The 13,618-nt window shown below is 36.5% G+C and overlaps 1 protein-coding gene across 1 annotated transcript; it reads left to right on the top strand.

Annotated features, from left to right (window-relative positions):
• The first annotated feature begins 2,029 nt into the window (after positions 1-2,029).
• On the top strand, positions 2,030-13,618 carry atp6v0a2b (ATPase H+ transporting V0 subunit a2b). The gene is made up of 20 exons (XM_079251062.1): positions 2,030-2,158; positions 2,610-2,688; positions 3,115-3,212; positions 3,289-3,426; positions 3,549-3,646; positions 4,895-5,021; positions 6,190-6,272; positions 6,412-6,505; positions 7,165-7,377; positions 7,837-7,987; positions 8,556-8,695; positions 8,772-8,929; positions 9,998-10,088; positions 10,573-10,691; positions 10,783-10,993; positions 11,098-11,217; positions 11,339-11,458; positions 11,553-11,670; positions 11,855-12,026; positions 12,115-13,618. Exons 1-20 carry the CDS (start codon positions 2,042-2,044, stop codon positions 12,215-12,217), a joined length of 2,550 nt encoding a protein of 849 aa, XP_079107188.1. The 5' UTR covers positions 2,030-2,041; the 3' UTR covers positions 12,218-13,618.

Here is a 13,618-nt window from a genome sequence, read left to right as displayed (position 1 = left end):
CTACTATAAAATATTTTAAAATGAACATTTCCTATATAATATACCAAATTGAGACAGACCCCCACCAAGCCATTGCATTTTTTCCAGCAATTGTTGGTTCGATTGCGCAGCTCTTATAGCAACTTTATCCGAATGTCCTGCCAGTAAACACAAATCCTTTTAAAAAATATCTGGATCCAGGCGGTAATCTGGATCAACCAAAAATCTTATCAGTAGTTCCTTATTCCATTTGAGATTTCCTGAAAGTTTAATCAAAATCCATCTGTAACATGTTGAGTTGTTGCTAACAGACAGAAACCAACACCGCTGGTAACATGTACAGGTAACCAGTGTTTCCCAGCCTAAATGACTTAAGCCCAGTTACACATTAAGTATGTCTGAAATTCCATCACATGATTGAGATGTCTGAGTTTGCAGGACCGATGAAGTGTGTGTGTGTGTGTGTGTGTGTGTGTGTGTGTGTGTGTGTGTGTCTTTGTCACCCCAAACCCTACTTTTTTTTAATTCTTTTTGACTTAAACACATGATACCCTAATTTAAAACTTTAGATTTCAAGTATTTATTTTTTTTTCTCTTAAAAAAAAAAAAGCACAAACATGACAGATTTGTCAGGTGGAAGTTTTTCTTCTCATTTCTCCCATGACACAAAATTAAGAGTCATAGCATTCACACTGCTGAAGACTAAAGAAACTAATGTTAAACTGATCACCATTCAGTCAGTCCAGGTGAATTTCATTTCCACATTTATTTTTCAGTGTGAAATAGTTATACGTAATAATGTACACTTAGAATCGCAGTCTCTAACTCCGGTTCTTAAGAGCTAACATATTGCAGGTTTTTGTGTTTCACTGCTGGAAGAGACCTGACCTAAATCAATGGCTCATTAACAGGCAGGTGCAGATGACAAGAACTTGTTGGAGGACCTTTTTATTTGAATCAAGTGTGTTGTACCTGGGAAACACTAAAACCTGCGAGATGGTAGTTCACAAGGCCTTGGGTTGGAGAATGCTGACTATAACATTATGCACCATCCTAATATTCTTTTTATGGTGCAATTAATTTCAAGATACGAGTACTTCTTCCAAGGTTGAATTTACTGTGTGAATTACCCTTTCTTTCAAGTAGATAGTAATGTAAGGGCAGAAATGTTTATCAAGTTTTCCCAAAATACCCATATAAGAATCTTTGCCTCCAGTGGTATCTTAGTATTCTTTTCTTTTCTTTTTTTTTTTAAACGAAAGATATTTTACAGCCTGGATCTTCATATTTTTGTTTTTAAACAAAACAATGTACAAGACAAAAATGGCAATTCAGTCATAAAAACTGAAGTTGTTTGTTGAAATCTCCATATAGGAGAGTTGGTAGGTTGTTGGATTATAACGAAGACGTTTTGGTAATCAATTTCTTATACAACAAATATATATTCTACCCAAACAAGGAAAATAGTAATGTCTATAATAGTATTAATTTGTCAGAGGGTGCGGATCCACCTTCAGACAGTGCAGAGGGATTAAGAACATCACATTAGGGTTATACTGCGCAGACTCCAGAGGGTGACGTTCATTGGTCTACAGGTACACTTGCTGCTGTGGACGTTGATCGTCTTCAGTTATGCGAAGTCAAATGACGTGGAGAGTTTAGAGAAGGCAGGCGCACGTCTAAAACTTTCTAAACTGTGAGAAAACTTGTCTCAACACATTGGAATGGGCCACGCTAGCCATTACGACATTTTTTGTTATATTTTCAGATGAATCTTTGAAGAAATTGTCATTCAATAATCAAGACCAGGGCTCATCCGGCTAGCAAATTAGCAAGCTAACAGGAACAGCGTCTGCGGCAGCGACGATAGCGATGTAAAGTCAAGTGTTTTGCAAGTAAAATTCTGTTGTATCATAATCTAAACCATGAAAGGAAAAGGAAGGACTTGACTTACCATCTCTGACATGAGCGTAATAGAGTTCACGGAAACCGCTTAAATTAGCTTTATAGTTATTTATTGTGTAGCCCGTCGGCCAAGCAGGGACGTAACAGAGCTGTCAACATGGGCTCTCTGTTCCGAGGTGAGGAGATGTGTCTGGCTCAGTTATTTCTGCAGTCTGGATCAGCATACGACTGCATCAGTGAACTTGGAGAACAGGGATTGGTGGAGTTCAGAGACGTAAGTACACCATTTGGTATAAAACTTTGAACACCCGTTTATCAGGGGTCCACTATCACATGAATGAAATCACAACGACTTGGTATGAAGCTTTGTAATCTTGCTTGAATTGCTCTGTAAATAAACATCACCCAGTTGCTTGAAAAGTAATGCTTATTTTGATCAATAAAATAAAACTTAATCTCACTTCACAAATGACTTGTATCTAAAAAGCTGTAGGTTTATTATGTAATTACGTAAACAGCACTGCTGCATGAAAAGATATTAGATAAGAGAAATTGTAATGTTGTTATAAGGCCTCTGCATACTTACTGTGCAGTTCATCACAGTTTGTTCGTGAGGTTAAGGACAGAAGATATCAATGTGTTTCACACTGTCTCAATGATGAGATTGTATGAGGATTTATCATCATTCTAAGTCTCACTGGTCCATTTTCTTGCACCGGTTTCAGCTCAATCCCAGTGTTAATGCCTTCCAGCGAAGACATGTCAATGAGATCAAAAGATGTGAAGAAATGGAAAGGATCCTAGGTAAGGATAAACTGGTCTTTAATGTGATATTTGAACCATTAAGGCTCCCTGTTTGTCAGTGTCCATTCATTGTCTGTCTTTGAGGAGGAAATATAATTATATTCCCCTTACAGGGGAAGATAAAGCAATGATGTGACTGTTGAGGTAAAAGCAGGGATAACACAAATCCACAGAGGATCTTCTTACAGATGAATTGAGAGCCAGTGGTCCTACAGTCATGAGAAATGTCAGCTGGTTGTAGACTTGGCTGAATGGACTGCAGTCTTTTGGTTAACTAAACCCTGGATTATTAGATTAGGAAGAGAATAACACACTCAGACATGGATTCAATTCCAGTGTTATCGGTCTGTGGCATCTGAAAGCTTGAATACATTTAGAAACTTTTTTGTACATGTCAAACAAAGTACTGCCCTCTGGTTTTAATAGGCTATCTTCTGAGGGAGATCAAGAAAGCTGATATTTCACTGCCAGATAGAGACGTGAACCCTGTAGCTCCTTCACCAAAGCATGTCATTTCTATAATGGTAAGTTTGTTCTTATTGTTGTTATTGTTGTTGATCTTTTATGTTTTTTAGTCAAATGCAACATGCTGTTTCACAGGAGCAACTGCAGAGACTTGAGGTGGAATTGGGCGAAGTGACCAGAAATAAAGAAAGATTACAGAAGAATCTGTTGGAGCTGACAGAGTACACACACATGCTACGCATCACCCGCAGTTTTGTACAGAGACCTGCTGAGGTCTGAAATTTAAGCTGAACTTTTTTATTCTCTTTTCATTTTTCTTGCAAGAAAACATCAAGAGTCTGCTGCTTGGTTTCATTTAGATACTTTAACTTCTTGTATTTTGTCTTTACTTTCAGAGAGAGCCGCTCCAGGTTCAGTATGAGGAGTTTCCTTTTCTAGAAAAAGAAACAATGATGGACTACAGCAGCATACAGAGGCTGGGGGCTAAACTGGCGTGAGTGACTTTTGTTAATGTAGCTGGGGGTCGAACTCATCTAAAATTTCTTTGTTACATTGTGAATAAGAATAGTTTCATTTCGCACAGTTGCTGTTTTAGAAGAAGAATGTTTTCCATTAAGTTTTCACAGTTTTTTTTTCTGTTTGCTTTTACCTTTATCACCTCCAGGAAGAATTCATTCACAGATCGTACTTAAAAGATCCAGATCTTCACAAGCTGCAGTGGTTATAATAAGACTGTAGCTGTTTAATAAGTTGTTGCTCAAACAGCATCAACTTAGATTTGTTTTTCCTATTTGAATAAGCAGACTCTGTAGTAGGATGACTACATTTACAGGTATTTGAAATGATAAAGTGAGTTCTTAAGGCTGGTAGTTTTAATTTCTTTTTATATTAGATATTCAGCACAAAGTGTTAACCAGTTCATGACATTAAGAACTATATCAGCAGTCCCATCACAAAGCTGTTTGTATGTGTCCAGGTGAGACCAACGTGGCTTCACTATGCTTAATTGTAATAAAGATAACAAAGCTGTGGTTGAAATGGCATTAGTTATTAGGACTGTGACGATATGCTTTCATCCTGATTCGATTTTGATGTTTTGGGTGCTGATTCCATTTAAATTGCGATTTTTACAGGTCTTCGATATTGCTGATTTGTATAGATTTAAAAAAAAATGTCCAAAACTTATTTTTGCTCGTCATTTTTCTTGATTTAAATTAGGAGAAAACAACACAGTAGCCAGACCATCATTCTGCTGCTATAATGCCCAAGAAGACAATTAAAAAGATCAATAAAAACAATAAAAATTACAATTTTATATTGAATTATTTGTATTTATTTGGGAAAAAAAAAACAATTAACCAAAAAAATTGATTCTAAAATTGTGAAGCAAAAAATCCCGATATGCCATTTTTCGATTTGATTTTCACACCACTTTTAGTTAAATTCTGTACATTCAATAACAAGTTCACTCACTATTAAAAAATAGTTCTTGTAAGAGTTTAGGTATTATTGTTAAGTAATCTATGGGTTTTAACTATACAGTAGAGAAAAAGATGCCTATTCCAGTCTTTTACACTTCTTAAAAGAAAAAAGGGATTATGAAAGCAAGAAGGTTTAATGGGAATTTGAATTATTTTATTCAACTTCATATGGGAACTTGTCATGTTGTGGATATTTGGAAATATAGTTTATGTACTTAAACCCATGCATACAATAGACTGTTCACCTTGTTTTCTTGCAGTTTCATTTCTGGGCTTATTCAGAGGGTAAAGATCGAGGCCTTTGAACGGATGCTGTGGAGAGTATGTAAAGGCTACACCATCCTCAGCTATGCTGAGGTTGAAGAGTACCTAGAAGATCCTGATACAGTAGGTTACTCACAGCTCACACTGCTTATTGTTGGCACAGTAGAGAAATTACTTTTAGTGTTGTTACATTTTTCTCTGAACATTTTTCTTCTTTGCATTTATTGAACATTTTACTTAACAAGGTATTTGATTTGGTACAAGATAACAAACTTAAATTTTTTGGATATGACAATTTTCTTTAATTGTTGATGAGACATTTGAAGCTTCAGCAAAAAATGCTTTCACAATTATTGGATCTTCTGTGTTTGTATATAGTGAATGTTTTTCATAGTAAACATTTGGGTGTCTTTTAAAAGCAGCAGAAAACGTTTTAGTACACTTTGAAAGTGCAGCAGCATGCACAACTTCATCATTAAAGCATAAACTATTTACTTTTAAAAAGGCACATTATAAAGAAAGACATTCAGATAAGTAAAATCTTAATTAACCGAATAATTCTTATTTAGATTTAAACAACTGAATATTTCTTACTCATAGTTCACTTGTTTATAATATTTACAAAGATAAGTAATAAAAGTTGTTTATGATCTGTTGCATGCTGTTAAAATTTTGATAACAAAAACAAATAAACACACATTTGTGCCTACTGAGGCTGTGAAAATGGCGAAAGTGGAAAAGTGCAGATCACTTTTAATAACAAAAAGTAGAGAGAAGTCCTAAATCTGCCACCACATGTATATTTATTAAATAAGGGACAAATAAAGAATGACAAAAGTAATTCAGTTGTGCAGCGCCTTTCTCATGGTTGTCCCTGTAAACAATGTGCTTTGTGATCTTGTCCCTTCAGACAGACAGCACTAATCACATTATCCATTTCCTCTGCTCGAGCAGAGGGGAGGCATGTAAGGCTGCAGCAGATCACCGAAGGAATGTCAGATATGCCTCCAGTGCAAGAAAATCTTCAGTCTTAATATAAACTTACTGAATTATTTCAAAATGGGGACTTTAATGCTCTTTAGAAATTAAAGACTTTTTGCTGCTGTGTCTTGTTTAAAAAAAAAAAAAAAAAAGGTTGATTTTACAACTAGAGATCTTTATTTTTGATTGTTTTTTATGAAAAGTTCTGCTACGGAAAATATAGCTCAAAAACCACTTGAAGCTTGTTGACAATATAAAGTTTCTGAATGTAATGTCCTGTCCTGTAATGAATGTAATGTCCTGTCTGCAGGGCGAGCCTACCAAAAGTGTGGTGTTCCTCATCTCTTACTGGGGAGACCAAATTGGTCAGAAAGTGAAGAAGATCTGTGATTGGTAATTATCTGAAACTATACCCAGCAAGCTACCATTTGTTTATATAAGTTGCTCATGCAGATAACAAAATTATATGCATATGTTATTTTTATGGTCAAGAGTAGTGTGTTGTGAGTAATATGTTATTTCTTCTCCATAGCTACCATTGTCACTTGTATCCATATCCCAGTAGTAATGAGGAGAGGGATGATGTTGTGGAAGGACTAAGAACTCGTATTCAGGATCTGCATACAGTATGTTTTTATGCTTTTTTCTTTAAGTATTTGATTATCCATGCTAATAATTGACAGAGAATAGTTACCATTACCATCTCCTTGCTTTAAGTACAACAAAGATTGATGTCACTTTAAACTAGGATTTTCCCTGTTTTGCTTTTTCTTGTGGAAAATCTTTATTCAGTGAAACTCTTCCACTGGAGACTAGTGCATACATGGTTGATGTATTTTCTGAAGCATGGTTATTCTTGAGGCTGTTTACATAAACAGTTGAGTTTTTGCCAAGGATAACGCACTGTGAATCATTTGACAGCTTTAACCTGCTGTGAATGAGAAGCAGAACTTCGCTCACCCCTGAAGCACATGATCAACATGAGACCTTAACTAAATGTTTTTTTTTCTCTCATTCATACACTCTCTTCATTCTTCTCCTTTCTCCTCTGCTTTTGTATTTGATCTACTTTTTGCATCTTTACACTTTAGTTCTCGACATCAGCCTTTATTAAAGTCATAGAAATGTTAAAAAATAAAATAATATATATATATATGTATATATATATATATATATATATATATGTATATATATATATATATATATTGTAATTGTTTCTTGAAATTCCTGAATGTTTTAAGTGCTGTCCCACAACAAAGCATTTCATCCTTGTTAATGTATCCAGGTACTTCATAGAACAGAGGACTACCTGAGGCAGGTCCTGGTCAAGGCTTCAGAATCGGTCTACACCTGGGTTGTCCAGGTCAAGAAAATGAAGGCCATCTACTACATTTTGAATCTGTGCAGTTTTGATGTGACTAATAAGTGCCTGATCGCGGAGGTGTGGTGTCCCATCTGTGACATTCCCAAACTTCGAAGAGCCCTGGAAGATGGATCGGTAAGAAACTGGATACAAAGTGGGTTTTGTTTTCAACCCTGATCACCCAGCAGGCATTTCTTTTTATGTAATTTACAGCAGACTTTTCAAGTACTCAGATTTCTTTTCTTTTCTAAATAAGAAATGGAAACTTTTGTCAATGAAATGACAAAAGTTTTTTGGTCCAGAAAGATAATTTTTATTTGGGCTGAGCATTGAAGGGTCATCGTTTATACTGTTTGAAAGTTGTTAAGTGTACAAAAAAAAGGAGCAATTATAAGTATGACCCCACTTGATTTGTTATTTTCGTTAGCTGCCTTTCTAAGTTCAATATGCTAAAATGTCTGAACATAATGTCCACAGCCCTTCCTGTTTAAATCTTTATCTGCATGAGCTACTTATTTGATACCAAACAAATTAGAACTTTTACTGATTAGTTTCTATCGCAATTACTTGCAACATTTCACTTGAATATTTCAGAGAAAAAGTGGAGCGACAGTTCCCTCGTTTGTCAATCGTATTCCCACCACTGACACTCCTCCGACGCTGATAAGGACCAACAAGTTTACCTCTGGCTTCCAGAATATTGTGGATGCATATGGAGTGGGTACCTACAGGGAGGTAAACCCTGGTGAGTGAGAATCAGTTATTCTGTGATTTGTGACCTCCGTCAGGAAGGTGGATCACAGAAACTGACTTTTATATCTTTCTCTGCTTATTTTGTAAAAACTTAATGTAAAAACGACTGCATGCTTTGTTATGATTTTTTTTCTGAGGATGGTTCTTCATCCAACTTAGATTCCATTCAATATGTTGGAGTGATCCAGATGACTATTTGGATTCATTGATTTGTTTTTCAAGGGTTCTTTATCATTTCGAGATAGAGCTCGAGCTGCTTGTTGGAGGCCTAGGCTCTCTGAGTGCTATTCTAGTTTACTATCATTTTGTGTTTTGTTTGTTTTTTCTTCGTTGATGCATCACATGGGCCAAAATGTAACACAGTCATAAAACCAGCTATATTTTTTTTAATGGACCATCTGATTCAATTTAGATCATGTTTTATTGGTGTCGTCTGTTTTTCCGTCATTCATATTTCTGTTATGCTTTCGTAAAGTATTAATGTAGGAACTGTCTATAATTCTCCAGTGTTTCCACAACAACCAGTCTGTTTCTGCTCCTCTCTACATGCAAATTTCCAGCTCCATTCACAATCATAACTTTCCCGTTCTTGTTTGCTGTGATGTTTGGGGACCTGGGTCACGGAGTCATCATGGCTCTGTTTGCTCTCTGGATGGTGTTGTCTGAGAACAACCGCAAACTTAAAAACACCAGGAATGAGGTAAGGAGGTTTTCTGATGCACATAGGATTTAAAGCACAAACAGCATGTCAGAAATGATTGGATGTGTATTTGCAGATCTGGAACACCTTCTTTGAGGGGCGTTATATCATTCTCATGATGGGCCTCTTCTCCATCTATACTGGTCTGATATACAATGACTGTTTCTCAAAGTCCCTCAATATCTTTGGTTCTGGGTGGAGTGTGAATGCCATGATCAATGCCAAAGGGTGGACGTGAGTATATTTGGACAAGGAGGAATTTATTGCAGCAGTGTAAACGCAGACTATAGTACAATGCATGTTTATAGATACATTTCCAGGTTTCTCTTCCTGTAAAACTTAAGGGGCTCCACTTAGAATAGTTCATTTATTTATTTATTGCTTAACTATAATGAATGTACAAAAACCCACACACTTGTGTATATCTTAATCAGTAATATTTATTTGATTTTTATCATTTGCCTGTGGACAATAATGGATGATTATGGACATGAACACATCTTAGGTTCTTTTCAGTTCTTAAGTTGGCTTTCAGGATGTCGCTAGAGATGAGCACTTTCTAATTTGTGCCTGATATTTATTTATTTACTAACTGACCGGTTCATTTAAACATAATCTAATTTATCTTTCAAAAAACTGGAAGGTATAGGTTAATGTAATTGGTCTTGGTGGTTTTTGGTCAGTGTTGCCTAGTAAAGAATACTCCTCCACATTGGAGTTAAAGCTGGAATGTCATCACTTTGTTCCTGCTCAAGGTTTTTTCGAAAGATTAACTTTCCCCTGCTATTTCTCCTCTAGCTTGGTTAATTCAGTTCTTATGTTACCCGACATTTAATTTTAGCATAAGCTTAAGCCCACCTGACCTGTTTCATCGGTGGTCTTCCATGTTCATTTGACCTCTGATGAAGATGGAAGACTTGTCAGGCAGACTCTTGCTAAAAAATAACAGTCTGATAACATAAGAATTAAATAACCATAAAAATTGTAAAGACAATGAACCTTATTGGAGTATCTCGTCTGTCTTATATCCTGACAGTTTGTCCTTATTGGGGAAAAAAAAAACAAAGAAAACACAAATAGGTTTGTTATTCTCAATAAATATATATTTGATAAAAATTTTGATAAAAAATTGTTCTGTGAGCTTCATCCTCAGTAACATCACTAGAAAATGCAGCATGTCCTCTTCCCAGCCAGGAGTGAGATTGAGAGTTGTCCCACACAGGATATAAATAAATTGCCAGCTTACATGAGGATAATCTCAAACATGTAACTTGCACTAATGTTTTTCTTTGTCCTTAATAGAGATGAGGTTCTCAGAGGAAATAGTTTGCTAACGCTGGATCCAAACGTTACTGGCGTTTTCAATGGACCTTACCCTCTCGGCATTGACCCGGTGAGTAGAATATTAAAGGCTAGTCACCATGTATGATTTATCATAAGCAAAGCAAACAGATAACATGTTTAAGGATGTAATAGTAGTTTATAAAAATGAGAAATATAACGAATTAAGATCATCTGTTTTAGGTGCATGAAAAAAACCTACATGAAACTTAATGTTATTCTTAAAGACCCAGACATTTTAATTTGGTGTTATTACTATGGGTGTGTAAGTGACTATTGATGATGATCAGCATATCTGGTCCTAATATGGGGAACTTTTCTGATCTGTTAAAGTATTGCAAAGAGACACATGTAGTAAAGTGCAGATTTTGGGACTGATGTTAATATCTTTTGGATTTTCCCTGGAAGAGTCTGGTCGTCTTTTCACTGTTTAAATAAAAACACCTGGAGTGGTTCTCTGTGTGCTTCAGATTAAATTGTTTGCATTAATCATTTACCACTAACTAGTAATATGTTGTTATCTGTCTCACTTTAAGATATGGAACTTGGCATCCAACCGCCTTACATTCCTTAACTCTTATAAGATGAAGATGTCGGTGATATTGGGCATCATACACATGAGCTTTGGGGTCATTCTGAGCACCTACAATCATCTGTGAGTAATAGAGCGAGTTTTGTTATTCAAAAAAATCCTCAATATTCAGTTTTATTGTTTAACTGTTCTATCTCTTTGTCAATAAAAACAGATACTTCAGGAAGAAGTACAACCTGTACTTGGTATTTCTGCCTGAACTCCTGTTCCTGTTATGTTTATTTGGCTACCTGGTATTCATGATCATATACAAATGGCTGGCCTTCTCTGCAAAGGACTCCAGACATGCTCCAAGCATTCTCATCCACTTCATCAACATGTTCTTGATGCAGGGTGAAGCGGTGCATCCTCTCTATCCAGGACAGGTGCAAAGCTCCTTGCTTTTTCTCAGATCCAGTCTGATGTAACTGAAGGCACAGTACTCTGTGAGAGGGAGCATGCAGTACTAAAATGTTGTTTTCCCTCTTAGCCTGGCCTGCAGACATTTCTGGTGGTTATTGCTGTTCTCTCAGTGCCTGTTCTACTGCTTGGGAAACCAGTCTACCTTTACTGGCTTCAGAATGGAGGCCGCAGTCTAGGAATGTATAGGGTGAGCCTTTGAGTTACATCAGCTCATTTAATATGCACCTAAATGTAAAAAATGTCTTTATTGAAATTAATTTATTTTATTGTGGTTTAAGTTGTTTAAATATATATTTGTATGTTCTCAGGGTTATGAGCGTGTGCGGCGAAACAGTGAAGAAGAGCTATACCTCCTGAGAGCTCATGACATGGAAGAAGGCAGTAGTCACAGTGATATGTCCAGTAGTGGAGAACATCACTCAGAGGAGGTCTGCACAGCAAACAATAAGCCTGAATTCCCTTTTCTTAAATCAATTTTCCTCTGATTTTTCTGTAATCTTGACTTCTGTTTTTGTGTTGCAGTTTAACTTAGCAGATGAGTTCCTTCATCAAGCCATTCACACTATAGAGTACTGTCTAGGTTGCATCTCCAACACGGCCTCCTATCTGAGGCTCTGGGCTCTGAGCCTGGCGCATGCTCGTGAGTATGATGGTTGTCTGTTGAGTCTTTAGCTTCTGTGCATTTGTTACTTGTTCGGTAAACAGTAACTATTTCATTTCAGATGAAAAACAAGCCTGATATTGATTGGATATAGTTAAACCGCTGTTTGTTTTTTTGTATTATCTAAACTGGCAGTACATATGTTCTTTTTTTCTGCACTCAGAGCTGTCAGAGGTGCTGTGGACCATGGTGATGAGAGTGGGACTACGAATGGACACCACTCTGGGGGTTTTATTCCTAGTTCCAGTGTTTGGCTTATTTGCCGTTCTCACTGTGTCAATCCTCCTTGTCATGGAGGGTCTGTCTGCATTCCTTCATGCCCTTCGGCTGCACTGGTAAGCACCTGTGGTACTATTAAGGTCAATGCGTTTGTAATTTATTCCTGTTTTAACAATATCATCTCACTTTTTGTCCCTTCTCCAGGGTGGAGTTCCAGAATAAATTCTACAGTGGGACAGGAGTCAAGTTTTGTCCCTTTTCTTTCTCCCTCCTGCCTTCCAGCTTCGAGCATGACGGCTTATTGTGAAGGGACTATAATGATAATCACAGCTGATTAAAGGAGCTGGAACATGCCAGCAGGGCTTTCTGCTGAGAAAGGCACGTCCGATGGCACAAAGCAGGTTTTCACATTTATTCTTGTTCATTCCAGAAATTTAAAAAATAAATTATACGGTTTCAGAAACAAACTGAACCACTCGACCATCCCAGCAGCCTGAAGATCAGTTTAGTTCTTATTTCAACATTCATGAATTGGAGGATATTTTCTTCCAGGATCAGTATGCTTCACTGCAGACTATTTTGAGAAAAAAATCCAAATACTTTGTATTTTAAGGGTATTTGGGGAAAATCTGTTATCTAACAAAAGGAAGAAACAACTTTTTCCTCAGTTTTTTCCCTCTACAGCATTAATTTCCACCTAATTGCCCATATTCAAGCTGCCATTTTTATGATTTTCACCGAACTTCTGTTTTGGCAGATCTGGTTTTCAAACACTGGATTAAAGAAGTGAAATGGGTCCTGTTCCACTGTGATTAGGTGCAGTGGCAAAAGTCCAACCATACGACGACTTGTCATATCATTCCTAAAATTTAATGTCTTATTTATGATACTAAGAGACAACAAGAGATTCTTGTCTGTGTGAGTTTAATTAGTATTTGGGCATGTGTGTTTAAAGGTGTATATACTTTTACAGAGTTTTTTTTTTTTTAAATTTATTATAAAAATGTCTCAGAATTACAGGTGAATGTTACTGGGGTGTGTTTTTAACATTTGTATGTTCACAGTGTTGCCTTTCACAGCTGCCACATGCTGTTCAGTCCAATATTCCATGTTTGGAGAATTTGCTGCATCCATGAGCCCTTCAGTTTGAAAGATCCTGCATTCGTATTTTGCACAGTGGCTGGATTGTACTAAATCTCAGTGAAAGAAGATTGAATTATGTCTTGATGTCAGGCTCGAGTAATTGCATATCTTTATTACTGCCTCAAATTGGTATTGGGATTTTTTTTTCCTCTCAAAGGGAATCCAACATACATGTCATCACTGTTGTTCATTATTGTTTGCACTTACACTCTAGCGACACATTTTGCTACATGAAGGTACTGCCACACATTTTAATTAGGCAGCTGGTTATGTGCAGCCCTTTTCATACAGCCTCTGAGCTGTAACAGCACAAACCAGACTAACATGAGGCACCGACATCGCTCACCTTTGCTTTACATCTGCGTTGAGTGACTTATAGGTGTGTTCATTCACATCCAATGAATCCTAGGCTGACAAATGGGTGTGTGAAAAGGGCTACTGTTTTTGTAATGCAAGCTTTGTTCTTTGATGATTTGGCAATTAAATTTTTGCTTGTATGTAATTTTTTTTCTTCTTCTTCTAATATAGCCCTAATTGTGTTCATTTAATTGGAAGAATGCTATTT

Source organism: Telmatherina bonti (genome assembly GCF_933228915.1).
Source record: "Telmatherina bonti genome assembly, chromosome: 13".
In the NCBI taxonomy this organism is placed as follows: Eukaryota; Metazoa; Chordata; class Actinopteri; order Atheriniformes; family Telmatherinidae; genus Telmatherina; species Telmatherina bonti.
Note: the sequence above shows the minus strand (reverse complement) of the source record. Positions and strands in the feature narration are given on the sequence as shown.